The sequence below is a fragment of the Chiloscyllium plagiosum genome, chromosome 24 (genome assembly GCF_004010195.1).
Source record: "Chiloscyllium plagiosum isolate BGI_BamShark_2017 chromosome 24, ASM401019v2, whole genome shotgun sequence".
Taxonomy (NCBI): Eukaryota; Metazoa; Chordata; class Chondrichthyes; order Orectolobiformes; family Hemiscylliidae; genus Chiloscyllium; species Chiloscyllium plagiosum.
Genome location: NC_057733.1, coordinates 31,600,085 through 31,617,057, shown reverse-complemented (window position 1 = coordinate 31,617,057; position 16,973 = coordinate 31,600,085). Strand labels below are relative to the sequence as shown.

Below are 16,973 nucleotides of genomic sequence, written 5' to 3'. Positions count from 1 at the left end.
TTAAGTTGGGATGAAGCATTCAGGAAGGCAAGGCTTTACAAAATTTCTAATTGTTTTCAATTTAGCTATAGAAACTTAACCTCACAACTTAATCATTCAGTCCTAACTAACATAATTCTAAAAATACCAGTTACAATGTCCCGCACAGTACAGGATCCATTGTGATCCATCTGTACTTCAGATCATTAACAACAACAATTATTTGTTTTTGTTAAATTTGTAGGAAGTGTAAGTTGCTGGCAAAGCAAACATTTATTGCCCATCTTGATTTCTTTTGAGTTCAACTCTTGTGGTGTAAGTACAAGCTGTTTCTGCTATCCAGCATTCAGGTAGTCCTGTGTTGCAAATTCACCAAATTTGCACCTCGATTTTAGATATGCCTGGTGCTGCATCTGATGTGCTCTTCTGCACTCACCACTGAGCCAGAGTTAAGCCCCTGGTTTGATACTGATGGTAGAATATGAGATATCAGAGGCTGTGAGGTTACAGATTATTGTTGAATACAATTTTGCCACTGCTAAAGGGTGTCAATACCACATGTATATCCAATTTGAGTGATCAATATCTATTCTGAATCTATCCCATTTAGCATGATGGTGGTACCACTAAGAACAATGCAGGATATCCTTAGTGTGAAGTAAGACTTCGTCTCCATAAGGACTGTGGGATGGTAACATTCCTTGTGGTCATACAAACATGAGTTAAGACAATTGAGAAATATAATTTTCAAGGGTAAGCAAATATTGATTCCCAAAATCTTGCATGAAGTCATGTTGAACCATCATCACAGTGGTCGCACGGGCAGAGACTAAAGGCAGGCATGCAAATCTGTATTTTGGACTGGCATCAACAGGGCATGGATTGATCGATAAAATTCTGTAAGGTTTGCCAGCTTCATCATCTGAGCAGTATAAAGAACTAAAACAAACACAAAAACAAGAAACTCAGAAGGTCTGGCAGGATGTGTCAATATAGAATCGTTAATGTTTCGTGTTTAGAATGGCTCTTTGAAAAAGACAAAGTTAACACTGTTTCTCTCTCCACAAATGCCGCCAGACCTGTTGAGTTTCTCCAGCATTCTCTCTGATTGTTTCAGATGTCCAGCATCCATAGTATTTTGCTATTATTCGAGGAAAAATATTATGCTGTAGAAACTTGCCTCTGAACCATGGTACAAGGTTCAACAGACATATAAACACTATAAGACTACATATTGCTGACAGATTACTTTACCCAATTTCCTTTCATCCAGCAAGTCAAGAATACTACCAGATCCACAGTTGCTACAACATTAACTGCTGTCTTCAGCACTTTTGTTGTCCCACAGCACATCATGTCTGACAACTATTCTTAATATGTTGCAAGCATTCCAGGAAGGAAGTGAGTAATCCAGCATATTATATCCACTTCACGCTATCTGCAGTCAAATATGTTTTCTGTTATTTTTGATCTGTGATCTTGTATATGTTACTCATGGGAGAAATCCAATTCTTTAATGAATAATTGGGGAATGTTATAATATTGTCTGTATCTATGATCAGAGTTGAAAAGTGCGGTGCTGGAAAAGCGCAGCTGGCCAGGCAGCATCTGAGGAGCAGGAGTTCCTGAAGAAGGGCTTATGCACGAAACGTCGATGCTCCTGCTCTTCGGATGCTGCCTGGCCTGCTGCGCTTTTCCAGCACCACACTTTTCAACTCTGGTCTCCAGCATCTGCAGTCCTCACTTTCTCCTAGTGTATCTATGATCAGGCAAGCACATATCTTTAAGAGCAAATTACTGAAAACAACAAATGCTGGAGATCACAGTGGGCTATACAGCATCCATGGAGATAGCAAGCTAATGTTTGACTCTTCATCTGGTTGAAAATATGTTGCTGGAAAAGCGCAGCAGGTCAGGCAGCATCCAGGGAACAGGAGAATCGACGTTTCGGGCATAAGCCCTTCTTCATCTGGTTGACTCTTCATCAAAGTTGGTGAAGTGTGGAGGAGACAGCATTTATGCAATAACTTGGGATGGGGGGTGTGGGGGTCTTTGGTGTAGGATACTGATGGAGAAAAGCTGTTGATAGTTCACATTAAGTGATTGGAAATTTAAGAGATCTAAGTGTTTATACCTGTGTGACATCATGCCATGTGATAGTCTTGATTGTGAGTATATCTTCTGAAATTTGTTCTCAATAAAAACCCTATTTCAATGTTCATTGCACAAGACTTAACATAATACTAGAGGACACATCACACTATACTTAAAAAATGATTCATTAGTTGCAAAGCATCTCAATAGTTGTCCCAATTTCTTAAAGATATCAGTCAATTAAAGGAAAGAAATGGCATTGTGGTATACATTGAAGTACAGGTTGACAAATAACGAAAATAAATATAATAACAAAATGAAAGATCTGACCATTCCACTCTCCGGATTGCCTCACACATGCCAATTTACAGTTTAGCGATTCTATACTGATATGTTAATATATAATGTAAGTGAACAAGAAACCTTTTCATAATTTGCAAATTGGTGGGCTTTTTAAAACAAAAATCATTTTAAAATGATCTTTTACTAGATTGGAGCTGGTTTACATACAAAATGCTGGATCCACTAAATTAAGGAACACTGGGCAAGATCAATTTTTGGAGGGGGCAGGGGAGGTGTGGAAACATCGCCATGTTTATGCGGGGCTTTCTCCCAATGCCACGCAAACGCTTCGGGCGCAAATACGTCATGACGCAGAACGTGAAAGCGCTGACCTTTCGCCCCAGTGATGAGAGTGCCCGGATGCGGAGCTGCTCTGTGGCTGCTGAGAGTTGCTGAATGAGGGAGAAGATGCCACTTCCCGTTCAAGTATTAAATTTTCAGGTAAAAAGTCCCGCTGGTGTCTGATCGAAGAGTAAGGTGTAGTGCGGTGGGGATGGGAAAGGAGAATGTCCATGTGGGGTGCTGAGGAGAGATTGAGCCGTGGCGAATGGAGTTGAACTGAGGAGAACATGACAGTTGGTTGCTGGCTGATAGAGCCAGAATGAACCTGTTACTAAGGCACCTTTTGCAGTTTCTGCGCTCTGGATGCGCATGGTTTTGCTCCAAGCCCCGAACTTAAGGGTTTCAGACCCCAAAATTCAGCTTTGGTTTCTCTTCACCTGCTTCACCAGATGGAGCCTGGAGATATTGATACCTGAGAATGGGCCTAAAAGTACAGGCTTCCTGGCTGGTCTCCTGCCCTCTGGAATAGCATTTTTAAGATGCTTTATTTCTTGTCCACTGCTTTATTTGATATCAGTTCAGTTTAATTCAAGGAATAATGGGGGGATAATGGTCATGACACTCCATTAGTAATCCTGAAGCTCAAATTAATGCTCTGAGGGTAAGATTCAAATCCCACCAGTAAATTCAATTGATAATGAATTAAATTGAAGAATTTGAAAAATATGGAATTGAATAAACAGCCTCTTAGGGAGACCATGATGCTATTACTGAAAGGTGTAAACATCTGCCTGGTGCATAAAGTTCCAATCAAGAACGTAATTTGCCATCTTACCCAGTCTGGCCTATATGGTTGACTCTTAACTGCTTCAGCAAGCCACTCAGTTCAAGGCCTTTAGGGATGGTATGTTGGCTTTGTCATTTTTACCGACATCAAATAAATGAATTTTTAAGTAAAAAAAATCTAATCCCATTCCTTTCTTTATTTTCTCTGTTTAACTATCACTAACTGTGGCTCATTTTATGGCATCACTTGCCTTTCTACCTTATGAAAGCATGTCTATACTGAAAATTTAATGTAATTTCAAATCTTTCTTTCTTTGATGTGAATCATGTAGATAGTAGTCAATGTCGATGCAAAAATATTTTTAGTTATGTCTTTAAAATTTGAAAAAATAATTTTTTATTTTAATGATACTGCCATATTTTGCCTAATTTTGGTAAGGTAATAACCTAGTTACCAAATTTGGCTTCTTCAAAGAAGGATAGTCACTTGATTGGCTTTGAATTTGCAAAAGACCAAATGATAGTTGATAAAGGGATCTTCCTACTCAGAATGAAACAATCCGCAATCTAGCCAGAGTTTGAGTGTACATTTTCAGTCAAGCTTCGTGCTAACAATTTATTACTAATATTCTGAAGAGAAAATGTTTATCCAGTTTCATTGGATAAACACCTATTTCTGCTGATTAATTAGTTGTAAAGGTTGGACAGTGCTGGAAGGAATTTTTTTTTAATTACGCTCATTCTCGTCACATACAAAAATAAAAGCAGTGTTAAAGTGTTTTAAAGGTATATATCGCTATTTTGCATCTCATTATTTCTAATCGATTTCTGCTGCTTCAATGTGTAATTGCCTCTCAGTAGCATGTCCATCTCTGCCAAACTTCCCACTCAAATGCTTCCTTGCCAAAGTCACCAATGATATCCTGTGTGACTGAGCTACATCTTCTTCAGTGTTTAATTTGTTTAAAAATGCTTACCTTTTAATGTCTTTCAGATCCAGCTTCATAGAACAATCATGGTTCTATAAATTTGACTGCAGTCAGTATATTTCCAGCAAGTTCTTTTCCTTCCTTTCTCATTTTTGTATGTCTGAAGGCACTAAAAATCCATTCTTGCTTCTCATTTCCTTATTTAAATTTCAAGCCTTGAAAATATCATCCACAGGCATTGTATTAGCTATTACATAGCTCAAGCTCTCACTTCTTCCAGGCTGTCTGACATCCTGGATGAATTATTACCTCCTTTAGCTCAACGTCAAAAAAACTGCAGCCATTGACTTTAGCTTCCAATTCTACTTGTTTACCGTTCATTCCATCTTTATCACGGTCACTATCTCAGACTATATTGTCTGAAAAAGTGTGGGTTTTTTCATTTTAACTTGATATTGTGGTTATTCAAATGCAAATTAAGTCAAAATGGGATAAATTGCAAAGCAAGTTTGTTGTAGCTCTTTATCAATGAGGAGACAGTAGACATTTAACGTTTGAGTTATTTTGTTTTATTCAACAGAAGTCGGTCTCGAACAACTTCAATGAATGTCTCAACACTGTAGCTACTAAAAATAACAAGGCAATATATTGTCCAAGAGTGACAAAATTCTTGAATTTCCATTTGCCTGCCCTTCTAGTACTATTGGCTACTAAGTAAAGAAATGTTATTTTAGCAATGACAATTCTCACCCCTTTTGTGAGATATAAAGAGTTATCATCATAATTGCAACAAATGTTTAATGTATTGAAACATTCCAAGACTCTTCACAGGGACTTTATGAAACAAAATATGACACCAATCCACATAAGGGGATATTTGGTCAGATGACCAAAAGTTTGGACAGAGAGAGAGAGAATTTAAGAACTTTCTTAAGGAAGAAAAGCATCGTATGAGGAAGGTATTCCAGAGGTTGGGACATAGATAACTGAAGGCATAGTAATCAATGGTAGATTATAATTGGGAATGTTCAAGAAGCCAGAATTAGAGCAGGGTATGGTCTTAAATTTGAAAATAAGCACAATAATTTTAAAATCGAGATACTGCTTGACTGGAAGCCACTGTCGGTCAACAAGCACAAGGATGATTGGAGAACAGTTTGAGTTAAGACATGAGTAAGACGTTTAGATGACCTCTGTTTATGTGGAGGAAGATTCAGAAAGACTTGTAAGGAATACATTAGAAAAGTCAAGTTTGGAAGTAATGAATGTTTAGAAGAGTTTCAGTAGCAGATGAGCTAAAATACAAGCAAAGTTTAATGATTTATGCAGATAGAAGTGATGGCACAAATATGACATTGCAAGCTCATCTTGAGATCAAGGCAGTGAACAGACTGGTTTAAGCTTGGATTGTTGTCAGGGAATCAGTGGAATATTGTGTGTGAGGAACCTGAAAACAGTGGCTTCAGTCATCCAATATTTAATTGGAGGAAATTTCTAACTATGGAGCATTGGACGTCAGTTGAGTAGTTTGATTATTTAACAACAGTGGAGAAGGCCAGTGAATGTTTAAAGTTGAGCTGGTTGTCATCATTGCGCATTTGATAACTAACCTTTTCTTTTAGATGATGCTTCCGAGGAGCAGAATATAAAATAGAGATTATTTTGGTGTAAAGGAAAATTTAATCTACTTCTAACTTAGTTATGGACCATATTTTGTTTCCCTGGTTGTTTGCGAGTTGGTATGACAGCCATGGTAATATCTTAATTAAATATTTCCTCCTTATCTCTTTGCTGTTGTATAATTGAAATTCTACCTTGATCTTTTTGATTATTTTAATTACTGTTAAATAGTTATATTAAGGGCTGTGTTCACAATTAGCAGTCGAATGAGTCTGGGTGTGTGGTAACCCAATCTTTAAAAGTTGTTCACACGATTTATTAGGCTTGTGTTCAAAATGTAGCAACAGCCAACTTTGGTAAAAGTTCAGAGTTTACTAAACATTCAGGGTTTTGAAATAGTATTAGTCAATGAGACCAAGATTAAAAATTTATTTAATGTTAGACTAATTAATTTTTAGTGTCGCTGGAAGTTTTGTTTGAATGGCTTGTGTAAAATGTCCAATAAACACTCTTGGCATTTTATTTTATCAGCAGAGCAAAGTTGTAGAGATTTTTCACAATCTTTCTGCCTTTTCTTTTGAAGCGCAAGGTTAGCCCATATGGAATACAATGTTGGAACAGCCTTGGAACGTAGTAAAAAGTTTACTCCTGTTCTTACTTGGCGTTCTTCTTTCTCAGGGCTTTTAATTCCCACTCATTTACAGAGCTTAATGTTGAAAAGTTGAGGTTTTGTGTTTTGGCTCATATGTAGTGACAAACAATAGTGCAAACTATGTTGAAATAGTAATTGTTTAAATTTTAAATCATTTTAATATTCGGTATATGCAAAGGACCATGGTCCCTGATTTTTTTTCAATCAAGGTGTGTTAGCTAATAAATTGTATATTAAATAGCGTTGCTGCAATCGTTGTGGTAAAAATTGGCACATTAATTTTCTGACATATCGTTAAAGAATATTAGTTGTATGTTTGTCTATTTAAAGCAGTATTGGTTAATGATTTTGCAAAACGGCACGGTGGCTCAGTGGTTAGCACTGCTGTCTAACAGCGTCAGGGACCCAGGTTTGATTTCTCGGGCGACTCAGTGTGGAGTTTGCACATTCTCCCTGTGTCTGCATGGGTTTTCTCCGCGTGCTCCGGTTTTCTCCCACAGTCTAAAGATGTGCACGTCAGGTGAATTGGCCGTGCTAAATTGCCCATAGTGTTAGGTGCATTAGTCAGAGGGAAATGGGTCTGGGTGGGTTACTCTTTGGAGGGTAGGTGTGGACTTGTTGGGCCGAAGGGCCTGTTTCCACACTGGAGGGAATCTAATCTTAAAAAAAAATTTCTCAAATGTTACATAGAACCAAATGACTCATATTATCATTTGATAGCATGTTTTGTTATCAAATAATTCTAAAGCCCGTACCCAATTCATTCTTTGAGTTTCCACATTCTTGCTGCTGACTTCTGTCTTTTCTCCTGAATTATTTGCAAAATGATTGACAATTGCTTGAATATGTTCAATAGAAGTTAGTTATCTGCATAAACCAACCACACCTTTTTGACAGTTTTTTTAACTATTTTGCAACAATAAAAATGTGATGGCGATAGTTATATTGAGCAAGGATGACATTTGCACAAAGTGCATACTGTGTGCAAGATCTTAATACATTAATAAATTCTGGATTTTATATGTAGTGAAAACAATAGTTGCAATTGTTTACATTGTCGCTTTAAATTGCTGCATAATTTGAATTTTGAATAATTATAGTTGGATTATATTTTAACTCTAAGCACCAGTTTAGAACTCTAGTAACTGCGAATTTCATTCCTCTTTCCCAGGCAAGCACTGTTGCAGGGACAGGGAATGCAGATAGTCAGGAAGGGTGTCGAGATAGCTCCACTCCCAGCTCAGCCACCTCTTCGCTGTCAGACCTTTACCTGACACCTCACAGCAGTAGATCAGACTTGTTTCTACATAGCACGGCAGGAGATTTCAGCCTTAGCGCCAGCTTGTCAGCCTGCACTCTGCTCTATGAGGTACCTCGATCACCAGGAAAGTTGATAAAGGAAGCACATAGCTCATGCGTGATTTCATTTTAGTTTGCTATAGGAGAGCATACCTTTAAATGAAAATGTTTCAGTGTCAATGTTGTTGATATCATTCATTTGTTAAGACCAGAGAAAGTTATATGCTATTGTAATCTTTGGTGATTGATAAAGTTTTGGGTGCCTTCTAAGACATGTTAAGATGGCAGCAGTTCCTGAATATTACTGTCAGTTTGCCTCTCAGCATGCCAGAGGCAAGTGAGACAAGGTTCTAGAAAGGATTGAACATTTGAATAAGAAATTCAGCCTGTAACCTAAAATCCAGCTGTAAACCTTGGGATCCAAAGTTCAAATAACTGACAAAAAGATTAAATATTACTTTAAAAATAGTAATTATGCTACATTGAGAGTAGATCACATGAGTGTTGGAATATCCTTGAAGCAGAACTTTCCATGGCTGTTAAAATTTTACCCAAATTAAAATATCATTATCCAATTAATTCTTCTGTACACTGTCGCTTATTTGTAATATATTAACAATGTGCTTCTTAATTTTCTGTGATACTGTTAGACTTCGTTAGTAATTTAATTGGAATAGAGTTGAGAATAGTCAAGTGAAGGGCTATTTATATCTAGGAAGAAACTTTGTCTCATAGACAAGGCACAACTGTTGTGTTCTTAATTGGATATCAGCCTTTTATTGAAATTATCAAATTGTGAAAAAAAGCTGTCTAAAATTTATATCAGCATTCTGCTAGCTGAAGAAAGCATGACTTGAAATTCAGGAAAAAACCCTTTCAAATCAAAGTTGCTACTTTTGAGTCCTGGAGAAAATGTGAGGATTATAAGGTGCAGCTCACAGATTTTAATTTTTAATCACTTTATAATGTGGGCTGTATGAAGGAGACTTGAGATCATTTACAAGAGTGCAATAAAAGTTAAATGCTGAAACTTAAATGAAACTAGCTGGTACTGTAAAAGCTGAACAGGTTAGGCAGCATCTCTGGAAAGGTAAACAGAGTTAATATTTTGAGTTTAAGATGTCTCCAAATAAAGTGCCGTATTGAACTCAATATTAGTTCTTTGCTCCCTGTAGATGCTGCTAGACTTGCTGAGTTTTTCAAAGCTTCCTGTTTTTGTTTACTAGTGTGCACTCTTGGCATAAATAACAAGAAATTAATGATACATCTCTCGTAATTCTGTTCAATGATTTTTATATAAAATTTCACTTATGAATTTGACTAATATAGTCGAGCCAGTTACCTAATCTTTCTCTTATTTTCTGGAATGTTTAATGAACGGTTTATACAGTTTCTATCCAGCTTGCTAGACGTTAATGGTGTCTTTAGCTGAAGATCCAAAATTTGTTTTGTTTTCTTCAGTACTCGTGAATTTTGATCCTCGTACTAATATAATTCCAAAGGTTGAAGAACTGTTGAGCCACTGAAACATTTAAAGCAGCAGCATTCTGTGACATGAATTTTCAGGACTTGATTTGCTACTTAAAATGAATGACTTTTGTTGATGCCAAAATTACAAGAGTCAAATGGAAGAAGGATGGTATAGATGTATAGCTTTTTAAAAAAATTCCAATCACATTATTAACCTTTTTTTGTTTTAAGCAATGTAATGAATCAATCCAGGCTAATAAAAACATCAGGATTTTTTTTTGATCGACAACATCTTGTTAGAACAGATAATTTTGATTCAAAAGCATTATTAAATTTACATGAGAAACCAATTTTCCTAATTCAAACCAGCTAACATATTGAATGTCACTGTAGAGCTGTAGCTGTTGTTTGTTAATTGCACCAATATTCTTTCATGTTAAAACCAAGTAGACTATTATTTGCTAACACCAAAAAGAACAGGGTGTTGTCTGTGAAATTGGGTGGGAAATATACTTTTCTTTGTAATTGTAAGGTTTGCATCCAAGAGTGGAAAAAAAAAACAAATAATTTATACATATTGAGCTTGTAGGTAAACTGTTCTAGAATGGCTGTAATGTGCTGAGTTTTGCAATCCTCAAATAACCCTGTAAATAATTGTAATTTTGTTAATGATTTATTACACTTGCTTTATGGAGCACAATTCTTGGAATTTTGTGAACTGCATATATAAAAACAACACAGAATCATTAAAGTCATGCCTGTTAGCAACCCACTTAGATCAGCATGGTGACAGGATGCTGACCTGCAATGTGTATTTTTAATTGTCAGTACCATGTTTTTGGTTATTCTAAAATTTCACTGGTGAAAGTCTGTACGCACAATTAATCAACTCACTCTATTCGTGTTTTCAAAGCCATAGCCAAACTTCACTGAAACAGTGAGCCCAGCTATAGGTGGCATTGGATCAAGCAATTGAATAAAGCAATTATGTTGCCAAGCCAGTTTTTTTTAGTTAATTGAATAAATTTATCATGCGCACCTAGTTGCATTCACTGAAATACCAGCGTGAGTTTTTTTCCCAGTCAAATGTTGCTGTCCATTCAACTTTTTGATATCTGTTTTGGGGTGGACAGGAAACGCTTCACTTCTATACCAAACAGCTTGGTCAGTAATGCTGATTTGTGTGTGACAAATGTGTTATCCTCCAAGTCAATAAGAAATTGAGCATGCTTTTAAAAAAAAATACATTCACAAATTATGCCAGGGTACTTTATTAAGTTCATTAGTTTTACTATGATCAATGTTAAATAAAACATTAATTTTTTGAAAATGAAACTTTTTTTATAGCAATGACAACCAGTTGAACTATCAAATATAGGTTTGTGCTACTTTTATTCCCTGTATTCTGACATTTTGATTTATTATGTAAGTTAAATATAGTAACTTAGAAAATCTGCCTGATCAATGCTTAGTACTAAATTTGCTTTTCTGTCTTTTCGCCCAAGGGAGCAGTGGAACCAATGCAAATAGATGCTGACCCTCAGGATGATCAGCAGAATGCACCTGACACAAACTACGTAGTTGAGAATCCGACACTGGTATGTCAATACTTAAGATAATTGGCAAAAGATCCAGAGGAAAGAGGAGGGACATGTCATTTACCCAACAAGTGTTATGATCTGGAACATAAGGATTATAAAAGCAGATATAATAGTTTTCATAGAATTGAATGCATACATAAAGTAAGATCAGAAGAGTGTAACTATAGTTGTATAGTTGATGCAAACTTACTGAACAGCTTTCTTCTGTTGCAGTGTGATGCCATACCATCAGCTATAGTACTTCATTGTAATCATCTTAAACATAGACCATGAAGTATTCAAGAATTTTCACTTTGTGCAGAAACATAAGACTGTCCATCATAATATTTTAAATCAGTTTTGCTTAGTTGCCATTGTCTATTCTGAATCATCATTCTGGCTTCAAAGCAGGAAGAAGTTGAGAGTGCCACAAATTACTGGAGAAACTTTACAGGTCTGGTAGCATCTGTGGAAAGAAGCAGAGACAAAGTGTCAGGTCCAGTGACTCTTCTTCAGAAGAGTGTCTCCAGTAATTTCTGTTTTTGTTTCAGGTTTTCAGCATCCACAGTTCTTTGTTTCATTAAAGTCAAGAGTGCCTTTTCATTGTAATACATGAGATATAAAGTCACCATAGTCTTACCAGACCAAAAGGCTGCTCTCTTGGGGGAGAGATGACTGGTGGTGGTTTAACCTGAGGGTCACTAAGCCTTGGGTAAGGAAAAGATGTTAAGAAGGCGAGTCCTTCCTGGTAACCTCTGCCAGAGCAGGAATTGAACTCACACTGTTGGCATCACTCTACAACAAAGAATAGCCAGCTGAGCTAACTGATCCCCTGCAATGCATCGTAATTGAGCCATTCTTCAAATGAGATACTAAACCAATTTTTTTTTCCCCAGTTTTGAAATTCCTGTGAAAAGCAGACTCCCATGGCATTATTCAGAAAAGACCAATAGTTTTTTTCTTCGTTGATCAAGATATTTTAGTAGAGACACAATGTCAGCTTAAAAACTAATGTTGACCAGTGATTGAATGTTTGGAATGGTGCTGAAGCAGAAGAGCTGGCATCTCTGTATTAATAGTTATGTCTTTCAAAAATTAGTTCATTATGTATAGTTATTTTGAGACTCTCTTAGGCCATAGAAGAGGCTATATAAGTACAATTACCTATTTGAGTAATGAGCTAGTGAGAGTCACAAATAACTTTGCACTTCTATGCACTAAATCTTTTGATTAAGTGAATCTCGTATTTGATTTTCCTCCTTTTTTGTGTAATTGTGGTAATGAAACCAAGTTTACAGGTTAGCCATCTTCCTGTTTCTCATCTACAGCTTAACTTCAGCACCTTGCTTGTCCAATCCAAGCTTGGTGATTGTCTCTTTCTTTCCCCCACCATCTGTTTTTGGGTGTTTTGCTATGCTAAAGAGTAAACTCTTAAGGTGTGTTTGAGCATAATGGGTACAGGTGTGGTTAATCTTTCCGATACATGCTCCCATTTTGTTGATTGTGCAATATTTTAAATCAGTATATATAATATAAGGTATCAAAGTGACGTTGCTGACTCAACGATAGTGTTTTTAGTTAAATTTCATTATATCCTTTGTGTTTACATTATTCTTGCTCTTTGCATATTTAATGTTATTTTAGTAACATTTTTAAATTTGGATTTAGGATACTTAATGTGGTTTATATTAAGGAATCTGTTGCGATGCTGTTAGATTTCCCAGTAGGTGAAAGTTAAATTGGAAATTAAATATTGAAAGCTTTTTAAAAGCAGATGAGACTATGATGTCTGAAGCTATTCCATTTAAGTTCAAACTTGTCTTTCATGTTATAAACACAGGATTAGTATATTTACATGTCTTTTACAGGATCTGGAGCAATATGCAGCCAGTTACAGTGGTTTAATGAGAATTGAGAGGCTCCTGTTTATTGCAGAACACTGTCCACAACTACGCATCGAAGCCCTGAAGATGGCACTCTCCTTTGTTCAGAGAACATTTAATGTAGATATGTATGAGGAAATTCATCGCAAACTGACAGAGGCCACAAGGTAGATATTTTCTCATTAACCTGTTCAGAGATGTCATTACGCACTTCTGGAGCAGATGGGACTTAAACCAGGTCCTTCTGGCTCAGAGAAACACTACCACTGCTCCAGAAGAGGCTAGGTCGAAAGAATGATATATGTTCTTCGGTAGTCTGGTCTGACTGAAAGCACTTGAAGATTTATGTTGCTGACTATCAACTGACCTGGTGTGCTAGCATTGCTTATAATTTGTTCATTCTTAGTCATGTTCTTGAATGGAATATCAGTGATACAGAAGTTTGAACCAATAAGTGATGCAAGCTTTTACATGAATTTATGTTCAATTTTTGCAATCTCTGCATCCTATAATCTTTTGTCCAATCTGTTACTTTCTCTGCTTTTTCTATGTTCATCAAAACACACTGGCTACTTTCAGATGCTGATGCTGAAGCTGAAATTTAAGGCTACTCCTTTCACACAGGGAAAGACTGTTGTTAACTGCAGTGAACTGGTGAAATTTTGTAGAGGCCTTTCAGTTACGCTATGAGAGGTTATGTGATGCTGGAGGATGTTGATTGTGGAGCCTAGATATATTAAGCTATCTGTCATTTCTTACTGAAATCAACACATGCATCACAAAAGCTAGAGTTACATTGTAAAATTAAGTACAAACATAAGAAGCAGTAGCGTCCTGATTGAGGATACTAAATTGTGAATCTACCAAACCTGTGTTCTCAATGCATTCAACAGTGGTGAAACATAGATAACACATGCTAAGCAGAAGGGCTGATTCATTTTTAGACATAGGCAAGATAAGGTCACCAACTCTTGGAACTTAGGCAGCGTGCTGAGTCTGTCAGCACCTGCTTGTTCTGTCACCCTACATTCTTTACTACGCCAATACTATCTACACTGGCTTGGTCATATTTATCAAAGATCTTTCATATGGTGAATTAACTATTAATACAATCTCTTTGGTATTTGTACCTCCGCTACAAGCTCACGTGCAAGCAAGATATAAAGCTGGAAGGTATTGCTACTGGGAGTTGATGGCATTAACCTCCAGAGGTTGACTGAGGTGTCAGTGGGGGAGCACTTTGGAGCCAGCGACCATAATTCTATTTGTTTTAAAGTAGTGATGGAAAAAGATAGACCAGATCCAAAAGTTGAAGTTCTTAATTGGAGAAAGGCCAATTTTGACAGTATTAGGCAAGAACATTCAAAAGCTGATTGGGGGCAGATGTTCGCAGGTAAAGGGATGGCTGGAAAATGGGAAGCCTCCAAAATGGGATAACGAGAATCCAGAGACAGTATATTCCTGTTCAGATGAAAGGAAAGGCTGGTAGGTATAGGGAATGCTGGATGACTAAAGAAATTGAGGGTTTGGTTAAGAAAAAGAATGACGCATATAGACAGGAGAGATCGAGTGAATCCTTAGAGTATAAAGGCAGTAGGAGTGTACTTAAGAGAGAAATCAGGAAGGCAAAAAGGGGGCATGAGATAGCTTTGGCAAATAGATTCAGTAGAATCCAAAGTGTTTTTACAAATACATTAAGGGCAAAAGGGTAACTAGGAGAGAATAGGGCCCCTCAAAGATCAGCAAGGCAGCCTTGTGTGGAGCTGCAGGAGATGGGGGTGATACTAAACGAGTATTTTGCATCAGCGTTTCCTGTGGAAAAAGACATGGAAGATATAGAATTTAGGGAAATAGATGGTGACATCTTGAAAAATGTCCATGTTACAGAGGAGGAAGTGCTGGATGTCTTAAAACGCATAAAAGTGGATAAATCCCCAGGACCTAATTGGGTGTATCCTAGAACTCTGTGGGAAGCTAGGGAAATGATTGCTGGGCATCTTACTGACATATTTGTATCATCGATAGTCACAAGTGAGGTTCGGAAGACTGGAGGTTGGCTAACGTGGTGCCACTGTTTAAGAAAGGTGGTAAGGACAAGCCAGGGAACTATAGACCAGTGAGTCTGACGTCAGTGGTGGGCAAGTTTTTGGAAAGAATGTACACTTTTTTGGGGAAAGGCAAGGACTGATTTGGGTATAGTCAACATGGCTTTGTGCATGGGAAATCATGTCTTACAAACTTGATTGAGTTTTTTGAAGATGTAACAAGGAGGATTGATGAGGCAGAACAGTGGACGTGATTTCAGTAAAACGTTCGACAAAGTTCCCCATGGGAGACTGGTTAGCAAGCTTAGATCTCACTGAATACAGGGAGAACTAGCCATTTGGATACAGAACTGGCTCAAAGGTAGAAGACGAGGGTGGTGGTGGATGGTTGTTTTTCAGACAGGAGGCCTGTGACCAGTGGAGTGCCACAAGGATCGGTGCTGGGTCCACTACTTTTCTTCATTTATACAAATGATTTGGATGTGAGCATAAGAGGTATAGTAAGTAAGTTTGCAGATGATATCAAAATTCAAGGTGTAGTGGACAGCGAAGGTTACCTCAGATTACAATGGGATCTTGATTAGGTGGGCCAATGGGCTGAGAAGTGGCAGATGGAGTTTAATTTAGATGAATGCTACATTTTGGGAAAGCAAATCTCAGCAGGACTTATACATTTAATGGTAAGGTCCTGTGGAGTGTTGCTGAACAAAGAGACCTTGGAGTGCAGGTTCATAGCTCCTTGAAAGTGGAGTTGCAGGTAGATAGGATAGTGAAGAAGGCATTTGGTATGCTTTCCTTTATTGGTCAGAGTATTGAGTACAGGAGTTGGGAGGTCATGTTGCGGCTGTACAGGACATTGGTCAGGCCACTGTTGGAATGTTGCGTGCAGTTCTGGTGGTCTTCCTATTGGAAAGATGTTGTGAAACTTGAAAGGGTTCAGAAAAGATTTACAGGGATGTTGCCAGGGTTGGAGGAATTGAGCTGTCTGGAGTGGTTGAATTGGCTGGGACTGTTTTCCTTGGAGCGTCGGAGGCTGAGGGGTGACCTTATAGAGATTTATAAAATGATGAGGGGCATGGATAGGATAAATAGACAAAATCTTTTCCCTGGGTGGGGGAGTCCAAAACTAGAGGGCATAAGTTTAGGTTAAGAGGGGAAATGTATAAAAGAGACCTAAGGGGCAACCTTTTCACGCAGAGGGTGGTAAGTGTATGGAATGAGCTGCCAGAGGAAGTGGTGGAGGCTAGTACAATTGCAACATTTAAGAGGCATTTGGATGGGTATATGAATAGGAATGGTTTGGAGGGATATGGGCCAGGTGCTGGCAGGTGGGACTAGAAAGGGTTAGAATAGCTGGTCGGCATGGACAGGTTGGACCAAAGGATCTATTTCCGTGCTGTACGTCTCGATGACTCTGACTGTTGGGAACAGCATTAAAGTGGTGAGCGGAAACCAATACATAGCTGGTTGAGAATACTTAGAAAGAAGAGTCTAGGAAACATGCATCTTCTTAGCCCACTAATTCCCTCTGCAGAAGTTACAGCAGAAACTACCATGCTATAGCAGAGTTCTTGAGCTGCGCCAGACTATGTTTAATCACCATGATGCAAACCATCAACCCTGAAGTTCCATTCAGGGTCAGAAACATTAGCTTGCTCTCTCTCCATGGATGCTGCCTGATCCGCTGTAATCTCCAGCATTTGTTGTTTTCAGTACAGATTCCAGCATCTGCAATAATTTGCTCCTACATCATGTTTAATCGACTGTCATGCCTCTTCGAGGAATGCTTACCCTGAAGACGTTTTGCTCTTCCCATTCTGATGAAGAGTCATCTAGTCTCTAAACATTAGCGTACTCTCTCTCTCTCTCTCTCTCGCTGTCTCTCTCTCTCTCTCTGTCTTTCTCTCTCTCTCTCTCGCTGTCTTTCTCTCTCTCTCTCTCTCTCTCTCTTTCTCTCTCTCTCTCTCTCTCTCTCTCTCTCTCTATGGATGCTATCTAACCCACTGTGAACT

The 16,973-nt window shown here is 37.8% G+C and overlaps 1 protein-coding gene across 2 annotated transcripts in view; it reads left to right on the top strand.

The window, feature by feature from the left end:
- The first annotated feature begins 2,746 nt into the window (after positions 1–2,746).
- Positions 2,747–16,973, top strand: part of gps1 (G protein pathway suppressor 1) — a 50,601-nt gene continuing 36,374 nt past the window's right edge. The window contains exons 1-4 of one of the 2 annotated variants that reach the window (XM_043714712.1): positions 2,764–2,856; positions 7,856–8,053; positions 10,959–11,051; positions 12,902–13,083. In XM_043714712.1, coding sequence (XP_043570647.1) covers positions 2,812–2,856; positions 7,856–8,053; positions 10,959–11,051; positions 12,902–13,083 — 518 coding nt within the window. In that variant the 5' untranslated portion in view covers positions 2,764–2,811. Of the gene's footprint in view, positions 2,857–7,855; positions 8,054–10,958; positions 11,052–12,901; positions 13,084–16,973 lie in introns of both variants that reach the window. The other variant, XM_043714713.1, reaches the window with a different exon arrangement.